Raw genomic sequence first — 20207 nt, forward strand, 5'->3', positions numbered from 1 at the left:
GAAACTGCGAGGCAAAAGTTATTTACCTCCTTCCCTCGCCCACCATTTAATTCGGCAACCAATAAAACATTCGGTAGTCTCCTTTCCTCCCCTGCCACTATATATATATATATATATATATATATATATATATATATATATATATATATATATATATATATATATATATATATATATATATATATATATTTGTTTTAAACCCAAAGCTCTTACTCCTCTTAGTCCCCCTCCTATGTCCTGGACTCTTATTTTTTTGTCTCAAGAGTGATGTTGATTTCTGAGAAGTTTGGAAGGTAGAGAGCGGAGAATATGATGAGATTTCCAGCGTTTTTGTTGCTTCTCCTTCTTTCTTTCGATTCGAAATCTCTGTTTGTGCCGTCTGAATCCGTTACAGATGATGAGAGTATGCTCTTTCTCTTCTCCCTTGCTCTTTTTGATTCTTTTCTGGTAGACTTCTGCAACAGTGTATGGTTGCACTTGTAGCTACGAGATTTGAAACTTTTGTTGGGATTTTTTTTTTTGGTCATCTTGGCTCTGGATCTCTTTTGTTTGACTTTCTGGGAAGATTTGTAATTTGGTTACATGTTTGTGGCTTCAAGGTCATATCTTGAGATGATTCTATGAACTGGATTGTTTTGTTTTTTTTTTCTATTTTCTCTTTTACAGTTTCAGCATTGCAAGCTTTCAAGATGGCCGTATATGATGACCCTCTGTCGAGATTATCTGATTGGAACATCCAAAATGGAAATCCATGTGGCTGGTTTGGCATCTCATGCTCGGATTCTCGCGTGGTTGCCTTGTAAGAAACACTTGGATTTTTTTTTTGTTGTTGTTGTTTTTTTTTTTTTTTTTGAACACTGCTACTGAACCAGTTATTCTATATAAATGTCAGGATATCATAGATTATAAGATTAAGTGCACTCATAGATGCATGTTTGTGCCTACTGTGTTTGATTGAAAGTAGACTTTCGAGTGTGCAATAATAACCTACTAAGACATTATGTGAAACCGTTGGTGTTCGTGGATTAGGTATCAATTCTACTTAAACTTTATATGCTTGTGGCATGACACATATCACGCTAGATGTTGCTTGAACTTTTGATTATTTTGAATTTTAGAAGTTTTAAAAGTAACATATTTGACCTGGGTTCTGCAGAAACCTTTCCAATTCATCGTTGACTGGATTCATCACACCGCAGCTTGGCTCTCTAAATTCTTTGCAGAAACTGTATGTGTTTTGTTTATTGTTACATACTGGTTTCTGATAAATTATGTCTGAAGATTTCTTCAGTGGAAGAAATTATGATGATGCATGCCTATTTTGCAGAATTTTGAGTAATAATTCTTTTCATGGATTGATACCTAAACAACTTAGCATGTTGAAAAGCCTTACTGAGTTAGATTTGAGTTTCAATCATCTATCTGGACCAATTCCTCCTGAGATTGGAAAGTTGACTAGAATTGTGAAAATGTAAGAAGCAGACTGTATCCTGACAATTTTAGTTACTTAATTTTTGTATTATTTTATTGTTTGCTAATGTCTTTGTTACTGGTGTTATTCTTAGAAATATTCGGTCTAATGGGCTGATTGGTACTTTGCCCCCCGAGCTTGGTAAGCTGGTGAGGCTTGTTGAGCTATGGTTAGATAGAAACAAGCTTAATGGAGACATTCTTGGAAGCAGCAATTTAAATAAGTAAGTGATGCTTACTCATATTCTAATATTTTTTATATTTGTTCTGTTATGTTTCGATTTACAACCTAAGGCTGGAATTGGACCACATGAAATTGATGATACTCCAACTCAATTGCCCAAGCAATTAATTTTTACAAATTAAGAGAGTTAGCACCACAATATAGTGAAAATATTCTGACTTTATCTTATAAGATTCCTTTATTAGTTTTGCATGATTGCTATGTCTATTTATCCTTGAAATGTTTGTGAATTTTGTGAGGGATATAGGTGGAGATAGCAGCAAAGTTAGATTTCTTAATGCCCTACAAAATTGGTTATGAGGGTTACTGATAAGCATGTCAACGTTTTTTGGAGAAATGTATTTGATGAAGCCAAAATTCTTCTCAAACAATGGAAGCCAAAGACCTCCTTAGCTACAGACCATAATGAAATAAGTAGAACAAAAAAAAAAGGATAGCAATAAAATCTTTTAATGTCTGCAAACTCATCTACTTTTATGAGATAACAGAGATAAGTAGTTATGTGCTTGTGATAGTTGAAGTGTCAAAACTTCAAAACTTTGAAAGTGGCCTCTTGGACAACCGACAGGCTTGAACATTTATGGGGATGCAATGGACTTAAATGCTTATTATGATTGAGAATGATGCTCATAACGGGGAGACTGTCATGGAAAACTGGCAGTGATAATGACAGTTTATCCAACATCAGCTAGGAGAGCAGGATCACTTAAAATCAGTGAAGACTTGCATGCTGTTGATTTGTCAAACCATGCCAGGTTTATATGCACCAAAATCTGCAATTTACACACTAATACTCATGCTTATTTTGAAAGAAAGAGGCATCTGAAACTTTGATGGAAAAAGATATATTCCTAGTTCAGTTGGATAACAAGCATGAAAAACAAACCTCCCTTAAAGGCCAGCTTGCGCATTGATTGGAGAGAGGGCCATGATCACCATTTACAACCAGTGGAAATCATAATGATACAACTGTGTGATAGCCTAGGACCTTTGCAGTGGGTAAGAGAGGTCAAAGATCAGGTAAGAGTAAACAAGAGAAAGAGAAGCCTGCTTGGCATGATCATTACCCTTGCAATTCTCTATTTATAGAGGTTGAACAGCTGAAAAAAATGGAATCCTAGTAGGATAGATTTATCCCTTGGAGGTGGTTGATTACGTACACATGTCAGCAAATCTAGTTTATACCACCCATTACAATCAATTATTTCTGATAATGAATTAGCCTAAAATATCCATCATATCTTGTCAAATATTCTCTAGCTTATTCACTATTTTTTATCATATCTTATAGAACCTTCATAATTTTTTCAAATTTTAACAGAAAACAAACTAAGAAGCCCTGTCTATAATGGTGTTTACGAACAAGATATTAAAAAGTTACTAGAGGCAGATTTCTGGATTGCTGTGATTGTTGTCTGATCTATTACTTCTCTGCGGAACATACAAGGGGTATGACAAGGCACCACAACAACAAGAAGTTTCCTAAAGGATATGGAGGTGTGCAAATATAGGTCTAGCAATTGTTCTGCTTATGAGACCGTTCACTGTAAATATGCAAATAGGAGCAATTGACCACCTTTGTTATTACTGAAGTCAAAAGAAAGGCAGATAAGAGAAAACATTTTGTTGTTACTTCCACTTAATGATCATGTCTGGTGGTTTAAATAGTCAGTGCATCATTGTGGAACACTTATATTTTCTATTCATCATTGCATATATTCCCAATGACAGTAGGGTGCTCGATCATGCTAATGAGGCCTGCAATGTGTATCATAAGTATGATATTATATAAACTAATATGTTTAAGAAAGTCTTGCAAATTTCTTTTAAAAGTTTTCTTTAATGGAATATGGAACCCTTTTCACAGGAAAATTTCAATAAGATGCTTGTTGCAGATTATGTTGCAATGTTATATTAAGGAAGATGGCTTTCTTTATTTCAAAATGTTGGATAATGTTTTGCATTTAAATTTACTATCTTGGATATTATTAAAGAAAGATATTATTTGGCATTTATTTTCACCTAGGATTAAATGCTTTGTGTTCTTTTCCTAATTCAGGTCTGCCTCCCACACTAATGGCACTGGCTTATGCGGATTGCATCGGTTAGAAGTTGGAGACTTCTCAAACAACTTTTTTGTTGGGAACATACCCTTATGCTTGAAGTATCTTCCCAGGTACAAAGTTTTCTGTTAATACCATTCAGTCAATTTGTCCTAGCTGAACTTGATTTGCTTTATTTTTCACAGAACAAGCTTCCAAGGAAACTGCCTCCAAGTTGAACACTCCGTCTCACAACGCTCTGCTCAACAATGTAGGCTACACCCCTTCATAAAGCTCTTTCCTTCTTTCCTTTTATTTTATTCTTTTCTTTTATTTTTTCTTTTTTTGGGAGAAGTTTCACAAAGTACTTTTTTTTAAATATTTTTTTCCAAAATACAGGCAGAGATCCCTGCTTTTAGACTCTAAATGGTTCATCTTGTTGTGAAATCACTCATTTTATATGTGAATCTTTTTGCAAATTTACAAACATTACCTGTATTACTCAAGGTTCTCATCTTGGTCAAGATCTCTGTTTATATCAATATATGTAAAATCTCGGACCTTATTATCTCGGTAAATATGAACTGATATAACCCGAGATAATGGCCGATATAATATACACATATTGGCAGATATTTTCTCATCTTTTATTAACTATTTAACATTGTATGTTCATAGTTTCTTTACTAGTTTTGGATAATAATCATTAATTTAGACATTAGGGATCTGTGCTGGGACGATGATGACAGTTGTTGGAATAATTGAGGGTGGCGAAGCAGGGATGATGTGTGGGGATGGGAAAAGGAAGGAAAAGAGTAACAAGATAGGGAAGAAAAAAGGGATTTAGAGAGATATAGGGAGAAGATAAGAGAAAGGAAAGGAACAGTGGAGCGACAGGAGGCAAAGAAGCGATTACCAGTGGTGGACTGAGAAGGTAGTCTAGAGGGTGATAATTTGATAACCCAACAGAAGGCCAAACATTTATCAGATCAGTTCTGAAGCTGATGGTCAGGCTGGTGGGCATCGATGGTGGGGCAGCCTGATCAGTGGTGAAGGGATAGGTTGGGGAAAGGGAATAGAAGAGGAGATTAGAGATAGTCCGAAGAGAAATAGGGATTCCTAACTTAAATTAACTAATCTAGCTAGTATGATAATCGATCTTGCTTTTACTATATTGGCCCATCTTCTGGTATTTAAGTGGTAAAATATCAATGGAGATTCCAGAACATCTCGGTTATTGAATTTTTGCTGGACTTTTCATCTCAGCCCAGAGAAACAGATATCTCGGTTGAACTTGGTATTGGGCACTGACCAAGATACTAGCATGTCGGGTTTTAAAAACCTTGGTATTACTCACGTTGATATACTTAAATTGGCACTTGACTTAACCATCATTTTGTTCCAACCTAGGTTATTTCATTTTCCATATCATCATCCATTTTATTCTTGTCTTGCACTCTTTTCCCATATTTTTACTGTTCAATGCTTCCATTCCTGCATATCTTCCATTTATTTCAAATCCCTTTTTCCTTCATAAATCTTGTCTATAAGTGGTTATGAAAGTGATAATGACCGATACTAAAATACATGGGTCCTTCCGATAGGGGTAATGCAGAATAGAACAGATCATGAGAACACAGTTATCCCAACAGTGTGATCTCAACTAGACATGCTGTCAGGTATCAGTCTATCAATATTAATAGCAGACACAAGTGCTGATGCCAAGTTACTACTGTAGAAATCTTGCCCCTAGTTTTGTGTCTTTTAACTGATCTAAGGAGAAAGAAACCAGAAGCCAAATCCTGCCTCAATTGCCTTAAGGATTGAATTCATGGTTTTAAATGTTGCATGCTGATGTTGTGTTTTGCTAGTGCTTAGCATGCATGAGCATGTATGCACCAGCATGCATCCACGCCATGTGCTGGTCTAGTCCTGGCATGGTATGTCATAAGCCATGTCAACCGGCATTGCATTTAATCCTTGACTAAGCTTCGTGCAATGCCTTATCCATCTTGGGTATTTTATATTACATCAGACATCTCATTCTAACTTAAGCAGCATCCATTACACATGGGAAAGGGAACCTATCATCTCATCAATGCCTCAAAAAATCATCTCATACATGAAATCAAGGCCTTGTTAAGGTATTACATCTTGCTGTTAATCTATAAAGACCTTGATCATAGTAACGTAAACTACTTAACTATATAGTTAACAACATGCATTCTTCTTACATGATATGTAACCAAACATACAATTTTTAAAATTCCAAGCCAAAGTAAAAAGGAGGAAGACATTAATGGGTCAGTTAAGATAAAACCATTAAATAATGTTAGCACAAAGCTCAAATACATTGCACGGATTTCATTATTCTAATAAAACCATAGAATTGTAAAAGTTATAGTCTAGTACATGCATTGTTCTTGTGTGACTAAATAACAGAGGTACAACTACCATAAATACACATCCTACCAAAATAAATTGTTGTGGCTTGTGAGGCAAAATTTGATTTTCTCCCTTCTGATTTCCTATTTGATCTCTTTACTTTATTTTCTTGCTGGTGTATGGTAAGATCTGACAAGTAACATGCTGCCTTTTTGCAGCTCTAATGGCATAATCTTTAGATGACACCCTCATTATAAGATTGTTCAATGTGCATCACACAAGAACTATGCCATCTTAGTCAGGTAAAAGAAATGCTAGTGGAAAGTTAACAATCTAAAACATTGGTTCAGCACTCCAAAAGCATGTTCTATGAAGGTTCATAAGGAAGAGTGTTCAAGGTTGTAAACTTCCTTTTAGCTTTTGGTCAGATTTTGTATGCTGAAAATTTTCTAGTGGTATTGTATGCCACAAAATGGAAAAATGATGTAGGCTGTAATTTGCATTTACCATCAACTAGAAATTATTTTACTACATTTTGCATGCATCCTTTTGTTGTGCATAATAGAATGGAACGTGTTGTACACATCAGCCATGAAACTGTGAACTAGAACTCTAGAATCATTTTGTTTTACTGGGGCACTACATAGAAATGACGTTCATTTGCAAATCTCCCCAAACAGTCTATGCATTAGAGAAATGAAGGAAAAATGTTATGGCAGCCATGAGGCCCGTGACATCCCGTGACATTCTAAGGAGGTCTATGATAATCAACCATCTACCAACAATGTCACTCATATTGTGGTAGGCATATGTGTTTGGAAAGACCATAACAGTTTAATTAAGAATTCCTGACATGCTAAAGTGTCGTTTTCCTGTAGCCATAGGTTTGAGTTCTAGCTGGAACTCCAAAAATAAAAATGAAGCTCTTCAGTTGCCTGACACTACTACAAAAACGAGGTTAATTTTGAAGGTCTAACTTTAAAAAATAAAAAATATGGGCAGTTTGTTGGTTTTTTTGTTTGTTTATTCTTTTCCCTAAATTTAGAATGCCTTTTGTTGACCTTACACTTATATTTTTCATGTATTGTGAAAATTAAAAGGATTTCCATATCTATTTTTTTTAGTAACCTTTGAGAACTCTTTCTCTCTCTCTCTCATGTGTTTATGTGTGAAGAGGGGGTTGGGGCCAGAGGAGATTTTTTAGAAGAGAAAGAAAAAGGTTTTAGTGTATTTTGGCCCTAATGGATAAAGAGTTTGTGAGATTTGAGGTTTGACTTAAGGTTTTAGCTAAAATCTCCTCTTTAGCTTTCAAGTTCCAGAAACCAAAGTGTATTCCTCTCAGATATATTTTGTGGACAAATAATGTTTTCTAGATGATAAATATGGATATGTTAATTTTTCTTATTTCTTTAGGTTGGTATCAGTAGTTTTCCATCAAACAATTGTATGATAGCTGTTATGACATGAATCATGGGCTTTAACTAATTCATTTTTCATTCTTTGATATCTTGTCTGGTTACAGTCCAAAAACAATATACTCCAAAATAATGCCTAACATATTTTATTGACTTGTATTAATTTTCATTTTATGTTTTATTTCTAATATTTTTATATCTAATATTTTATTTTTAATATTTCTTATTTATAAAACTTATTTATTTTCTTGCTGAAAATTTAAAGCTCCAACCGTAAGCACTGAACTAAAAGTCTATTAGTTGAAGTGAAACCAAAACTGGAGTTTAGTCTTCATACATTGCCTGTAGATAATAAAAATTAGCTATTCACCAATTTGGGCATCATATTTTATTTTATCTAGCATAGATAAGTTTTAGGGTTTGCATGAGAGCCTTTTAAGGAGACAATAGCTTTCAATACATTCCTAACTACCTCTCAATAATCTTGCCTGAACAGCAAATATTGTGATCAATAACTCAATTTTTGGTTGTCCTATAGCTCACAAACATAATCAATTATTGATTACCAAGTACATGGATAGTGTCATGTGGGATTTGCTGTTCGCCATTATGGTTTTTAACCAATTAAGGATTTTTTTGAGTCACCCTTATTATTACGATGGAGGTCTTGTCAGTATTACATACTTGATTAAGAAAAAAAAGGCCTTTTGGTTTCATGATAATTCAATTTTGTTCCTGTAACATCTAATTTTCGATTTTGAATTTTAGCAAAGGCTGTGCATAGGCCAATAGGGCAATCAGATAATGTTGTTAAAGTCCCCAACTTTGTAAAGGAAACAATATTCCCAGGTGCCCCGTTTTGGGTGTGTGTGGGGGTGGGGGGGTGGGGGGGTGGGGGGTGGGGGGAAGGGGTGGTTGGAGGCATAGACTGATGGATTTTGGCATGGCTTAACATTATTCAGGTTGAGAGTTAGGTGGCTGAGAGAGTTGGTAGGTGAGGGATAGGTGTTGGGGTAGGGTAATGGTGGCGGGGTGGAGAACAAGAAGCATAGGAGATGCGGTTGTGCTAGTTGAGGTGGTGGTAGATGTGTGAAGGGTTGGGGATTGGGTGGTGGTGGTGGTGGATGACAAGAGTTGGTGATACAGTGCTGGCTGTCAATTTGGTGATGTGAGTGGTAAAGTAGATAAGAGGTTTGGAGGGCAATGGGCATGGAGGAAGGATTTAGGGGAAATGTCATGAGGGTTGAGATTAGGGTGGGTTAGGTGGGGATATGGGTGCTGGAAAGAGTGAGAGAGAGAGAGAGAGAGAGAGAGAGAGAGAGAGAGAGAGGAGCGGTGAGAGCTGAGAAGCCCACACTTGGAGGAGGTGATAGTGTTGTACCTCTAAGCAACAAACCCTAATTTCACTTTTCTATGGGTCCTTTCTTCTTCTTTTTTTCTGGAGATTTTTGCAAAATTTGAAATGCCTAGTTTCTCCAGGTTTTATGAGAAGTTTCTTAGATTATTTTACCAAATGAGGAACAGAAAACTGAGTTTTAAAAATAAAAAATTACTTTCAGGCTGTTTTCCTTGCAAACAAAAAGGCCAAAATGGGACTTCTTGTATTAGATCTTTATTTTTTTAAAAAAAAAACAAAAATATGCCCCTTAAAACCTCGTATCCACAAAATTGTGCTAATACTCTTTCCAAGCATGTGACTAGCAAACCTTAGAAGTCCAGCAAACTTCAGCAAACCCTAGGTACGTATCTTAAGTTATCTAAATAACTGTATTGTCATAAATCTGATATGAATCTGTGCACAAGTTTTGATTTTCTTGAAAAATTAGGACATAAGCATGGCTACAGAACTTAAATGGCGCACCAAAGGCTAATAGAATGCTTTTATATTTCAAACATAGTAGAGTGATGCTAACTGGACTTTGAGATATGAAATTACATGGCCCTGGAACTCGAACATACACACTTTTCTGCTTGCCGGTGCCTACAGAGTGGCACGACACTGCAGTAGTTACGTCTGGAGTTGGATGCTTTTGACTCTAAGTAGTGTTTTCCAATCAAAAAATTTCTATACTTTTGATGCCCATAGATATGATGGTCCAACATTTACGGATAGTATATAATGTGAGACTTTGGGTGGTGAAGCTCACATAGTAAGATTGCCTGAGGCATGTTTCAAGTTTCAGTAAAATTTCTATAGTTGGTACTAAAGTAATGACTGTCTGCAATGGATAGATCAAGATTGTAATGTCAAAGCACCATGTTTTAGTGCCCCTCAAGCTCATAGCAATATGATGGTAATGTCCCACCACCGGGGTTTGAACCCTGGACCTCCCCTAATAGCAAGCCATTAGGATAGGAGCGCCAACCAGCTGAGATAATAGCTGGTGCCTTATTCATTCCTTATTATTTAAGCTTTAGTTTTACATATTGACCATATAACATTTGATAAGCTTTACATGGAAAACTTGTTATGCTGGGTCTTTCATGCAAGTATTGTATTACTGAGTTGCCTGAACAGATGTAATTATAACTGGCATGGGGGCTAATTACAAAGCACCTACCGAACAGTTTTATTGTAGAAGACAGCATTTGCAACGGCTAATAGAGGTCTTGAATAAAGTAAAAGTACACCTTGAATCTGACATTATGATACAGCATCTCAGATTCCATTTCTTGCATAAACTCTCTTCTATGTGATTCTATAATGAAAATGTGCTCTCTATTCATTTTAGGTAGCTCTGCAAATAGCCAGCAAGTTGCCAGTGACACAAACAATAGTCCCTATGAGGGGAAAAAAAACAAAAAGCCACGGGAACCAGTGTGGCTTCTGATTCTGGAAATTATAACAGGAGCTCTTGTGGTCCTTTTTCTAATAACCTGTACTAGTGCTGCTTTTAAGAGATGCAAAGCTAAATCGTCTGCTATTCTTCCATGGAAAAGAACCACAGACTGGAAGGACCAGAAAACAATATCAATTGGTAAGCAATACCATTGTGTTTATTGTTTTACTTAGTGACAGTTCTGATTTTGGATGCTAATACAATGGGATCTATGTCACTGGTTGATGATATTGCTGCATACAGATGGTGAGTTACTGAAAAATGTATTAAGAATAAGCCGCCAGGAGCTTGAACTAGCTTGTGAAGATTTCAGCAACATAATTGGGTCATATCCGGATAGTGTAGTTTACAAAGGTACTGCGAAGGATGGGCCTGAAATTGCTGTTATATCACTTAGTATTTCAGAAGATCACTGGACAAGTTACCTTGAGCTTTACTTTCAGAATGAGGTAATTTGTCCACCAAATTCTGTTCTGAATTCCAGGGACCCACATAACTTAAGAATGTTAAATAGACACTGTATGTGCTTCAGGTGGCAGATCTGTCTAGGTTAAATCATGAAAACACAGCAAAGTTGCTAGGCTACTGCAAAGAGAGTGAGCCATTTTCAAGGATGCTTGTTTTTGAATATGCATCAAATGGGACACTGTATGAGCACCTGCACTGTGAGTCAGAATAATATTTTATTTCTTGTTGAGGGGATTGCTTATTTTGACATGCTATAGGAGCTCATGAATCTAATATGCACTTTTGTTGTAGATGGTGATGGATGCCAGCTATCCTGGTTCAGACGAATGAAAATTGCTGTAGGTATTGCTCATGGACTAAAATATCTACATACTGAATTGCAGCCTCCATTCACAATGTCTGAGTTAACCTCCAGTGCAGTTTATCTGACTGAAGATTTCTCTCCAAAGGTATCTATCATGTCTGGCATGTCGGAGATTGTTAGATGCAGTTGCTGGTTTAATCTGTCATGGTTTAGAAAATAAAAGATCAGTATAAGTGCATGCATGCTAATAGGCTGGTCCATATTTGGTATGCTTCTCATCTTAAAAGATCTGGATCAGCATCTAGAACTTGGACCTGAATCAGCCATTATTCTGAAGGATTTGGTCTGGCATAAGCCAATACTGGCTTGGACTTGAGTTGGTTCTTAATGTCTGAACCAAAAACACTCATATTCTAAAGAATTTTGTTCTGGCATAAGGCCAATACTGGCTTGAGTTCAAGTTGGTTGAATGTTTGGACTTGAAACAGTCATTATTCTAAATGATTTGTTCTGGCATTGTACTTGTTTGTGCTTGAGCAGGTTCTGAACATCTGCAACCATGACTTCCCCTTCCTTTTTCTTCATTTTCTTTTTCCCTGCTTTGATCAACCTGATCAACTTAAACTTGTATCACATAGACAGGATGGCATTTAAGAGTCATTTTCTTTTTCATTTTTTATTTTTTGATTTGTTTTTCTTTTACAAGAATCGTATTTCTTATGGGCTGTGGCTTTTTCTGTCTTGCTCAGCACCTGGCTAACTTGAACAATTGTGCATGTATGCTGTCTACCCTTGTCTACACATTTGGAAGAAAACTTGACATATGAATGCTAAACTACCAAAAAAGTTTGATTGGGTTTCCAATAGAATCCAACTTATAAAGGATCTAACCTTATTTTATTGGTGGCTTTACATCTAATCAACATTAAGTTCATTGAGACTGTTAGGACAATATTCTTGTGAACCAATGTAGATAGAAAGATTTACTTGCAGTTCATCTACTTCCAGTTTTTCTATCATCAACAGCAATACAATTCTTTGCTTGAAATTAAATTCCATCAGACTATTTACTGTCATCTACATGAATGATAGCTGGTAACGAGGTCGTAGAGAACTGATCAGTTCCTTGCATTGTGGCCATTCCTATACTTTATTATGTTGGATGTTATTGTCATACTTCACTGTTGTTTATCTACTTTCATTTCCTTTCATGCATTGTGGAAAGAAACTTTTTGAATATTAATCATGGAAAGAAATAATCTTAACTCTACCTTCATCTGTGCAGTTGGTTGATTTTGAAAGGTGGAAAATAATGCTTCCATATTCAAGAGCAGACTCTGGTTACATCATTAATGGAGGGCCTTTTCATGGACCTATGATTTCCTTAGAGAGACGGCATATGGATGTCCAGGGAAATACATTTGCTTTTGGAGTACTGCTGCTAGAGCTAATAAGCGGGAGACCTCCGTTTTGCAAAGACAGAGGGTGCTTGGTAGATTGGGTAAGCAACATGTATCAGATTTTTTTTAAAAAAGAATCACCAGATCAAGTTTAAACCCTATTGAAATTATCATCCCATGAAATGTTTTCATTTCCTCCTTTCATGCAGAAGATAAGTGTCATGACAGTGTACAACTTGATGAATTTATTGATGAATATCCATCATGGAGTTCAAGTTCAGTTTACCATCCATCTTGGCCACCCTGAATGTGTTTTGTCCCAAAATAGCAGAATTCATCGAGTTCTGCACTGTCAAAACTTCTCTCTTTGAAATTAACCAATGAAACTGATGATACTATTTCTCATACAAAATTTCTCAAATAGGGATAGCTTGAATATGAGATGGCCATGCATGGGAACCTGTTGATTTTAACAAGATGAGAAGCTGCACTGATCAGTTTGAAATCATGTTTCGTAGAAAATGGTTCGGTGAACTATTATACTATTGAATGGTAGTGTCCTTTAGTGAAGTTTAAAATGTAATGCGTCCTATTGCAATCAATCTGCTATATATTCCATTATGCTGCCGGGTAGGTAGGTATTCTATACATCATTTGTACAAGTGCAGTTATCACAAGTCGATAGAACGTCCAAATAATAAATGTTTGCTCATGCATTTCCATGTCACAGTGTTTGACTGGCACATCACAAACTTGTGTCATAGACATGATTTCTTGTATTTGTTATATGCATATGTGCACAAGGTAGGCCAATATTATTGACTTAGGGGTCGCATTGCTGGCTAAATTTGTAGTCTCTAAATCTCATGAAGTTATCATCAGCAAAGTTTGAAACCTTGATTTTGGTTGTGGTTTTGTTCACTTTTTCCAAGTTTTGGTTTAAACTAGTTTAAATTTGGTTTTCAGTATTTTGGCTGAAGAATAAGAAAAGAGGATGAAAACATTATGGAGAATAAAAAAAAATAAAATTAGCGAATGAAACAAATATGACACAGCCTTGAAGAATAATGCATCATTTGAAATCAATAAAATGTGTTCTGTATTTTTGAGCTTAAAGACCGAAAGTTTGAAGAGATATAAAAAATTTGGAAAAACAATGAAGTGTTAAAGAACTACTATTTGATAGCCTGACAATTTACAAGTCTAATAGTAGTAAAATATATTAGTATGAAGTTTCATAACCATACGAAGCTCCATATAATAATTACCATCATGCTAAGTACCAATGGCGGTGTACAAATTATCATCTACTAGGTATGAAGAAGACTACATCAGATATATATAATCTAAATGTTTAAGGATTTAATCTAACATGTAGCTAATCCAAGTGTAAATCTGGAACTGTTTTCTCCTATTTCTCTTTAAAATTTATTTTTGGTACCCAAAATATTCTGTTATATCTAGGAAACTCTACCTTCTTCTTAATTTATTAAAACCACCAAAATGGTTTTAAATTTTAAAAAAAATCAAATATATGGTTAATGTTAAGAAAGAACTTGTTTCTCATAAGTTAGATTTGTCATCCATATTATTTTTTAATTTTAAATAAATAAATGAAAATATGGCTGAAAATTGACTTTAGTCAAAATCATTCACATCATCAACAAAAATAGCATATATAATCAGTTTCAGCAGAAACTGGTGGAGCCAACCAAAATTAGATGAAAACCCGGCAAAAGCTGACTGAAACCAAACACTTCAGAAAGTTTTGCATGCTTCTTGGCCAAAATTTCAATCCTTGCCTCTTGATGTATGTTTAAAATTTGAAGAAACCATGGCTTAATATGATGGCTGAATAACAGTACAATGGACATTACTTTGGTTTCAGGTCCGTTCTAACCATACGAAGCTCCATATAATAATTACCATCATGCTAAGTACCAATGGCGGTGTACAAATTATCATCTGCTAGGTATGAAGAAGACTACAGTCAGATATATATAATCTAAATGTTTAAGGATTTAATCTAACATGTAGCTAATCCAAGTGTAAATCTGGAACTGTTTTCTCCTATTTCTCTTTAAAATTTATTTTTGGTACCCAAAATATTCTGTTATATCTAGGAAACTCTACCTTCTTCTTAATTTATTAAAACCACCAAAATGGTTTTAAATTTTAAAAAAAAATGAAGTATATGGTTAATGTTAAGAAAGAACTTGTTTCTCATAAGTTAGATTTGTCATCCATATTTTTTTTTAATTTTAAATAAATAAATGAAAATATGGCTGAAAATTGACTTTAGTCAAAATCATTCACATCATCAACAAAAATAGCATATATAATCAGTTTCAGCAGAAACTGGTGGAGCCGACCAAAATTAGATGAAAATCCGGCAAAAGCTGACTGAAACCAAACACTTCAGAAAGTTTTGCATGCTTCTTGGCCAAAATTTCAATCCTTGCCTCTTGATGTATGTTTAAAATTTGAAGAAACCATGGCTTAATATGATGGCTGAATAACAGTACAATGGACATTACTTTGGTTTCAGGTCCGTTCTAACCATACGAAGCTCCATATAATAATTACCATCATGCTAAGTACCAATGGCGGTGTACAAATTATCATCTACTAGGTATGAAGAAGACTACAGTCAGATATATATAATCTAAATGTTTAAGGATTTAATCTAACATGTAGCTAATCCAAGTGTAAATCTGGAACTGTTTTCTCCTATTTCTCTTTAAAATTTATTTTTGGTACCCAAAATATTCTGTTATATCTAGGAAACTCTACCTTCTTCTTAATTTATTAAAACCACCAAAATGGTTTTAAATTTTAAAAAAAAATCAAATATATGGTTAATGTTAAGAAAGAACTTGTTTCTCATAAGTTAGATTTGTCATCCATATTATTTTTTAATTTTAAATAAATAAATGAAAATATGGCTGAAAATTGACTTTAGTCAAAATCATTCACATCATCAACAAAAATAGCATATATAATCAGTTTCAGCAGAAACTGGTGGAGCCAACCAAAATTAGATGAAAACCCGGCAAAAGCTGACTGAAACCAAACACTTCAGAAAGTTTTGCATGCTTCTTGGCCAAAATTTCAATCCTTGCCTCTTGCTGTATGTTTAAAATTTGAAGAAACCATGGCTTAATATGATGGCTGAATAACAGTACAATGGACATTACTTTGGTTTCAGGTCCGTTCTAACCATACGAAGCTCCTATAATAATTACCATCATGCTAAGTACCAATGGCGGTGTACAAATTATCATCTACTAGGTATGAAGAAGACTACAGTCAGATATATATAATCTAAATGTTTAAGGATTTAATCTAACATGTAGCTAATCCAAGTGTAAATCTGGAACTGTTTTCTCCTATTTCTCTTTAAAATTTATTTTTGGTACCCAAAATATTCTGTTATATCTAGGAAACTCTACCTTCTTCTTAATTTATTAAAACCACCAAAATGGTTTTAAATTTTAAAAAAAAATCAAATATATGGTTAATGTTAAGAAAGAACTTGTTTCTCATAAGTTAGATTTGTCATCCATATTATTTTTTAATTTTAAATAAATAAATGAAAATATGGCTGAAAATTGACTTTAGTCAAAATCATTCACATCATCAACAAAAATAGCATATATAATCAGTTTCAGCAGAAACTGGTGGAGCCAACCAAAATTAGATGAAAACCCGGCAAAAGCTGACTGAAACCAAACACTTCAGAAAGTTTTGCATGCTTCTTGGCCAAAATTTCAATCCTTGCCTCTTGCTGTATGTTTAAAATTTGAAGAAACCATGGCTTAATATGATGGCTGAATAACAGTACAATGGACATTACTTTGGTCCGTTCTACTACATTACAAATGTAGATACTAGGGTTCAGATAATGGCAGTATTTTCTCCAGTCATCTTGATTTATAATATCATGTAACATGAAACAATGGCCGTTATTTAATTTTTATCACCATTCTTCAAACTAAATAGGTATTCTAAAAAAATTAAAATTTCATACCATTTCAAACGTCTATAAATACTTAAGAAATTTGTTCATGTAACATGAAACAATGGCCATTATTTAATTTTTATCACTGTTCTTCAAAATAAATAGTTATTTTGAACCAAGGTCCGAAATCGCGGTACTAGGTACCTTATCGATTCGGTTCGGTACAATACACTCTTGTATCGAAATAGCACTCTAACCTTTTTTTCAATTTTATCTCGGTATGCCTCGATACAAATCAATATACCTCGGTATGGGGTGGTATGCATCTCGGTACACCTCAATACAGGTCGGTACGCCGAGGTATAGGGCAGTACACCTTGGTACAGGATGGTACGGGGCCTGTACCAACTTGAAGTTAAGTTTCGTACTGATTTTCTCTTAGTATGGTACGGTCCAAATACAAACAGCCATGTCACTATCGCTCCTAAATCTGTGAGGTGTATCATAGAAAATGTTCGCTTCTAAAACTCTGCTAACTCTTCCTATTTATTTAGCAATAAGTTTTCCATATAAATATATCTAAATAAACATGAAATAGTATGGTAAACATTTCTATTTATTTTTAGTTATTAAGCTTGATATTTATTGGTCCAAATATAGAGTTAGCATGTATCCAACCCTTACAAAACCACTATAGCAGGTCCAGTAAAGAGAGAACCATTCTTTATAAACTTTGTCAGACATATAGATGTCTTATTCTTTATTCTCCTTGGGCATTAGCCACTTTTCAATTTCAGATTTGCTTTTAATTTATTTATCTATTTTGTTATTTATGCATTTCAATTTTCTAACTGAATTACTTTGTCTTATTCTTTATTTTCCTTGGGCATTAGCCGCGCAGAGCAGAGGGGCAAGGAAGAGGTTCCGCCTCCGGTTCTCCTATTTCGTTTGAAACAGGGGTCCCAGAGGAGGCCCCTTTTATTTTTGAAATTTTTCAGTGAAGTGGGCAAAAATAAAAAGGGCCCCCATTGGGATCCTGTTTTGAATGAAACAGGAGATCCGAGGGCAAAACCCCTTCTCTGCCCTTCCAGCGGCCCCCCGGCTGTACGCCACCCTCTATCTTTCTCCCTCTCTCTCTCCTCCTCTCTCTCCTTTTCTTTTTCTAGTTCTTCCTCTCTTCCGCCTCATCTACTGTGTCGGTACAGGCCCGGCATGGAATGGAATAGGGGCATACCGACCCATGCCTCTAGGAAATCGGTCCGAGCCCTAGTTCCGACACAACAATCCTTGGACTAATTAGTTCATACCGAACACATTTAGGCTGGCACAACAATCCTTGGACTAACTAGTTCATACCGAACACATTTAGGCTGAACAAGTTGTTCACATTAAATCTAGAATAACTAGTTGCACGCATCTAAATTATCTGGTACACAGATAAATAGGTAGATAATCTAAGGTGTGATTCACATGCACACATTAGACTTAGCCAATCCACATATTCATTGATGAACAAAAAGAGGATTGGTATATGCACCTGTAATGAAGTTGCACATTTTTTATTAATTGGTGCATATATTTAATATTTTAGAGTGCAAAATTTGATAATTGGATGCACATTGTTAATTGCTAATGGGGCTAGGACACTTTGGTCAGAGATTAGGAAAATGGCCGATCCTGCAAAAAGAAATAAAAATGGCCATTCCTGCAAATTTGAAAGAGTGGTCATTTATGCAAAATTCCCTTTTTGTTTTGTTCTTCACATATTACATGGGTTAGGTAAAAATATGCAGAGGCTTTAACTTGGCATGGCCCTAGGAACAGTTAACCTATTGAACTTCTCCACTATAATGTCTGCTCAGCTTTTGAGTATTGTTCTTTGCTGCCCAACCATAAATGAAACATGGAATTTGGTTTACAAAAGTCAGATGAATATGTGCCCACTTAAATAAGAAGTCCAATGAGCAAAACTACGACATTCTTTCTAAAAACCACTATCTTCCATGAAATATTAATATATCATTTCAAAAGTTTGTAAAGGCTTCTGAATGGATTCTCTAATGGGGTAAGGGATTTGTTTCCTGTGAAATTTAGCTCTCTTTCTATTGTGCTTTGCAGTCAAATTATATAAGGACTGTTCAGATTTTAAAAAAAGAAAAATCTTCATTTAAATGATTGATAGCCAGTGATGAAGAAACTAAGTTATGTTGAATTTGATATTTTGGTTAATTATATGCTGATGTATCACTCTGATAAATGCCAAGTTTATCCTCTGTTATAGGCTCGGGAGTATTTGGAGAACCCGGAAGAGAGAGGAAAATTGGTAGACCCTGATCTGAAAAATGTCAAGCCTGATGACCTCTCCATAATATGCAGTGTCGTGAACCTCTGCTTAGAACGTGAACCATTTAAGAGACCATCAATGCAGATAATAACTGCCATGTTGGAGGACGGTATCGACACCTCGGCAACTGCCCTTCTCAAGGAGTCTCCTTTGGTGTGGGCAGAGCTAGCCCTATCCTCGTAGTTGTCGGTCTTCAAACTGTGAATTCAAATTGTACATAAGAACACCTTGTTTTTCTTTCCTTTTTCTTTTTTCCTCCTCTTACTTTCTTATACAATGGTGTTGCATGTTCAGGCTTTAGAGCCACTTGCACAGCATCTGGCGTCTACTGTACATTGCTGATTAATGAGTATACACGTCATTTAAATTTTAATGAAAATCCCTGGAAATTTTTATCGAGCCCCATATTGTTTGCTTTTCAATACAACTCTGTTTTCGGAATTATAAGATTAACACAAATTTAGGTTGCCATTGGCAAGCTAATTTGCTATTTTTATCCACACGTACTGTTGTCATATGAGCTGAACAAGAAAAGGATAATTTATTTAATATGAAGTTTTTAGGCATGGAAGGGTGATCAAAAAGTTTTCAGATGATACACTATTATAACCTAGTAATTCTAAAGTTGTATAACAGCATTCAAGAGTGTAAGAGATTTGTGTATTATTCTGAACGATGAGTTTTTCATTACATTTTGAAGACTGGATCAAATCTAATTGTAAAGTGTAACATATTTTAAATTTCCCCCTGAAACTTGAGAAGTAGAAACTGGAATGTCAGAGTAAAATGCTTGATTTGCAATGTAAGTTCAGTGACAGGTGTTGAAGACCCCACAAAATGAGGAAGTAAAAGCTCAAGCTGATTCTGTGGTGCGTGCTGCTGAAGTTGGTTTGTAAAGGGATGTTGGATTCAAGGTAGTGCAATCAGCTGTGTAGAAGTTTCTATCAACTTGGTGAGGTTATATTGCCTTCCCGTTTATTTCTAGTTTGCTATCTTTCCCTGGTAAGGCTGGGTTGAGATCTGGCAAGAACTCTGCCTCAGTTTAAATTATTTTGGTATCCTTTAATGAAGCTGTAAGCGGCTATGTCCGTCAACCTAGGTGTTTTATATAGAAAAGAGAGATCTATAAGTTAACCATTTCTTGGAAAAATAATTGAATATGTCAATATTCATAATTATTAAAAATTGCAACAAATTCCTTTAGTAATTTAGTTTTCAGCATGAATTTTTGTAACGAAGGTCTGATACAACTTCAAAATTCTATGTTTTTAGGCATTTAATTGTGATATAACAATTAGAAATAAATCTTGACATGTATATGCAGCTTCAACTTG

General features: G+C 35.1%; 1 protein-coding gene across 3 annotated transcripts; it reads left to right on the forward strand.

Annotated features, from left to right (window-relative positions):
• The first annotated feature begins 185 nt into the window (after positions 1-185).
• On the forward strand, positions 186-19272 carry LOC103724369 (putative LRR receptor-like serine/threonine-protein kinase At1g63430). Of its 3 annotated transcripts, none has more exons than XM_008815600.6 (13): positions 186-403; positions 667-799; positions 1157-1228; positions 1328-1471; positions 1566-1694; positions 3774-3890; positions 3963-4027; positions 10289-10534; positions 10640-10845; positions 10929-11061; positions 11156-11313; positions 12454-12669; positions 18811-19272. In XM_008815600.6, exons 1-13 carry the CDS (start codon positions 310-312, stop codon positions 19054-19056), a joined length of 1959 nt encoding a protein of 652 aa, XP_008813822.3. In that variant the 5' UTR covers positions 186-309; the 3' UTR covers positions 19057-19272. The 3 variants fall into 3 exon arrangements, with proteins under 3 accessions (XP_008813822.3, XP_088574079.2, XP_088574081.2); XM_088717953.2 differs by lacking the exon at positions 18811-19272 and adding an exon at positions 14457-14684; XM_088717955.2 differs by lacking the exon at positions 18811-19272 and adding an exon at positions 12993-13290.
• Positions 19273-20207: the final 935 nt, after the last annotated feature.

Source organism: Phoenix dactylifera, chromosome 3 (genome assembly GCF_051530095.1).
Source record: "Phoenix dactylifera cultivar Ajwa chromosome 3, Ajwa_hap1_PhDact_Kaust_v1.1, whole genome shotgun sequence".
NCBI lineage: Eukaryota > Viridiplantae > Streptophyta > Magnoliopsida > Arecales > Arecaceae > Phoenix > Phoenix dactylifera.

What these genes read in the sequence shown, in the direction of transcription:
- LOC103724369 (XM_008815600.6), top strand. Translation starts at nt 310, where the DNA reads ATGATGAGATTTCCAGCGTTTTTGTTGCTTCTCCTTCTTTCTTTCGAT. An exon ending in ACAACGCTCTGCTCAACAAT is followed by an intron (nt 4,028 to 10,288) that starts GTAGGCTACACC and finishes TATTCATTTTAG; the next exon opens with GTAGCTCTGCAAATAGCCAG. An exon ending in CTGAAGATTTCTCTCCAAAG is followed by an intron (nt 11,314 to 12,453) that starts GTATCTATCATG and finishes TCATCTGTGCAG; the next exon opens with TTGGTTGATTTTGAAAGGTG.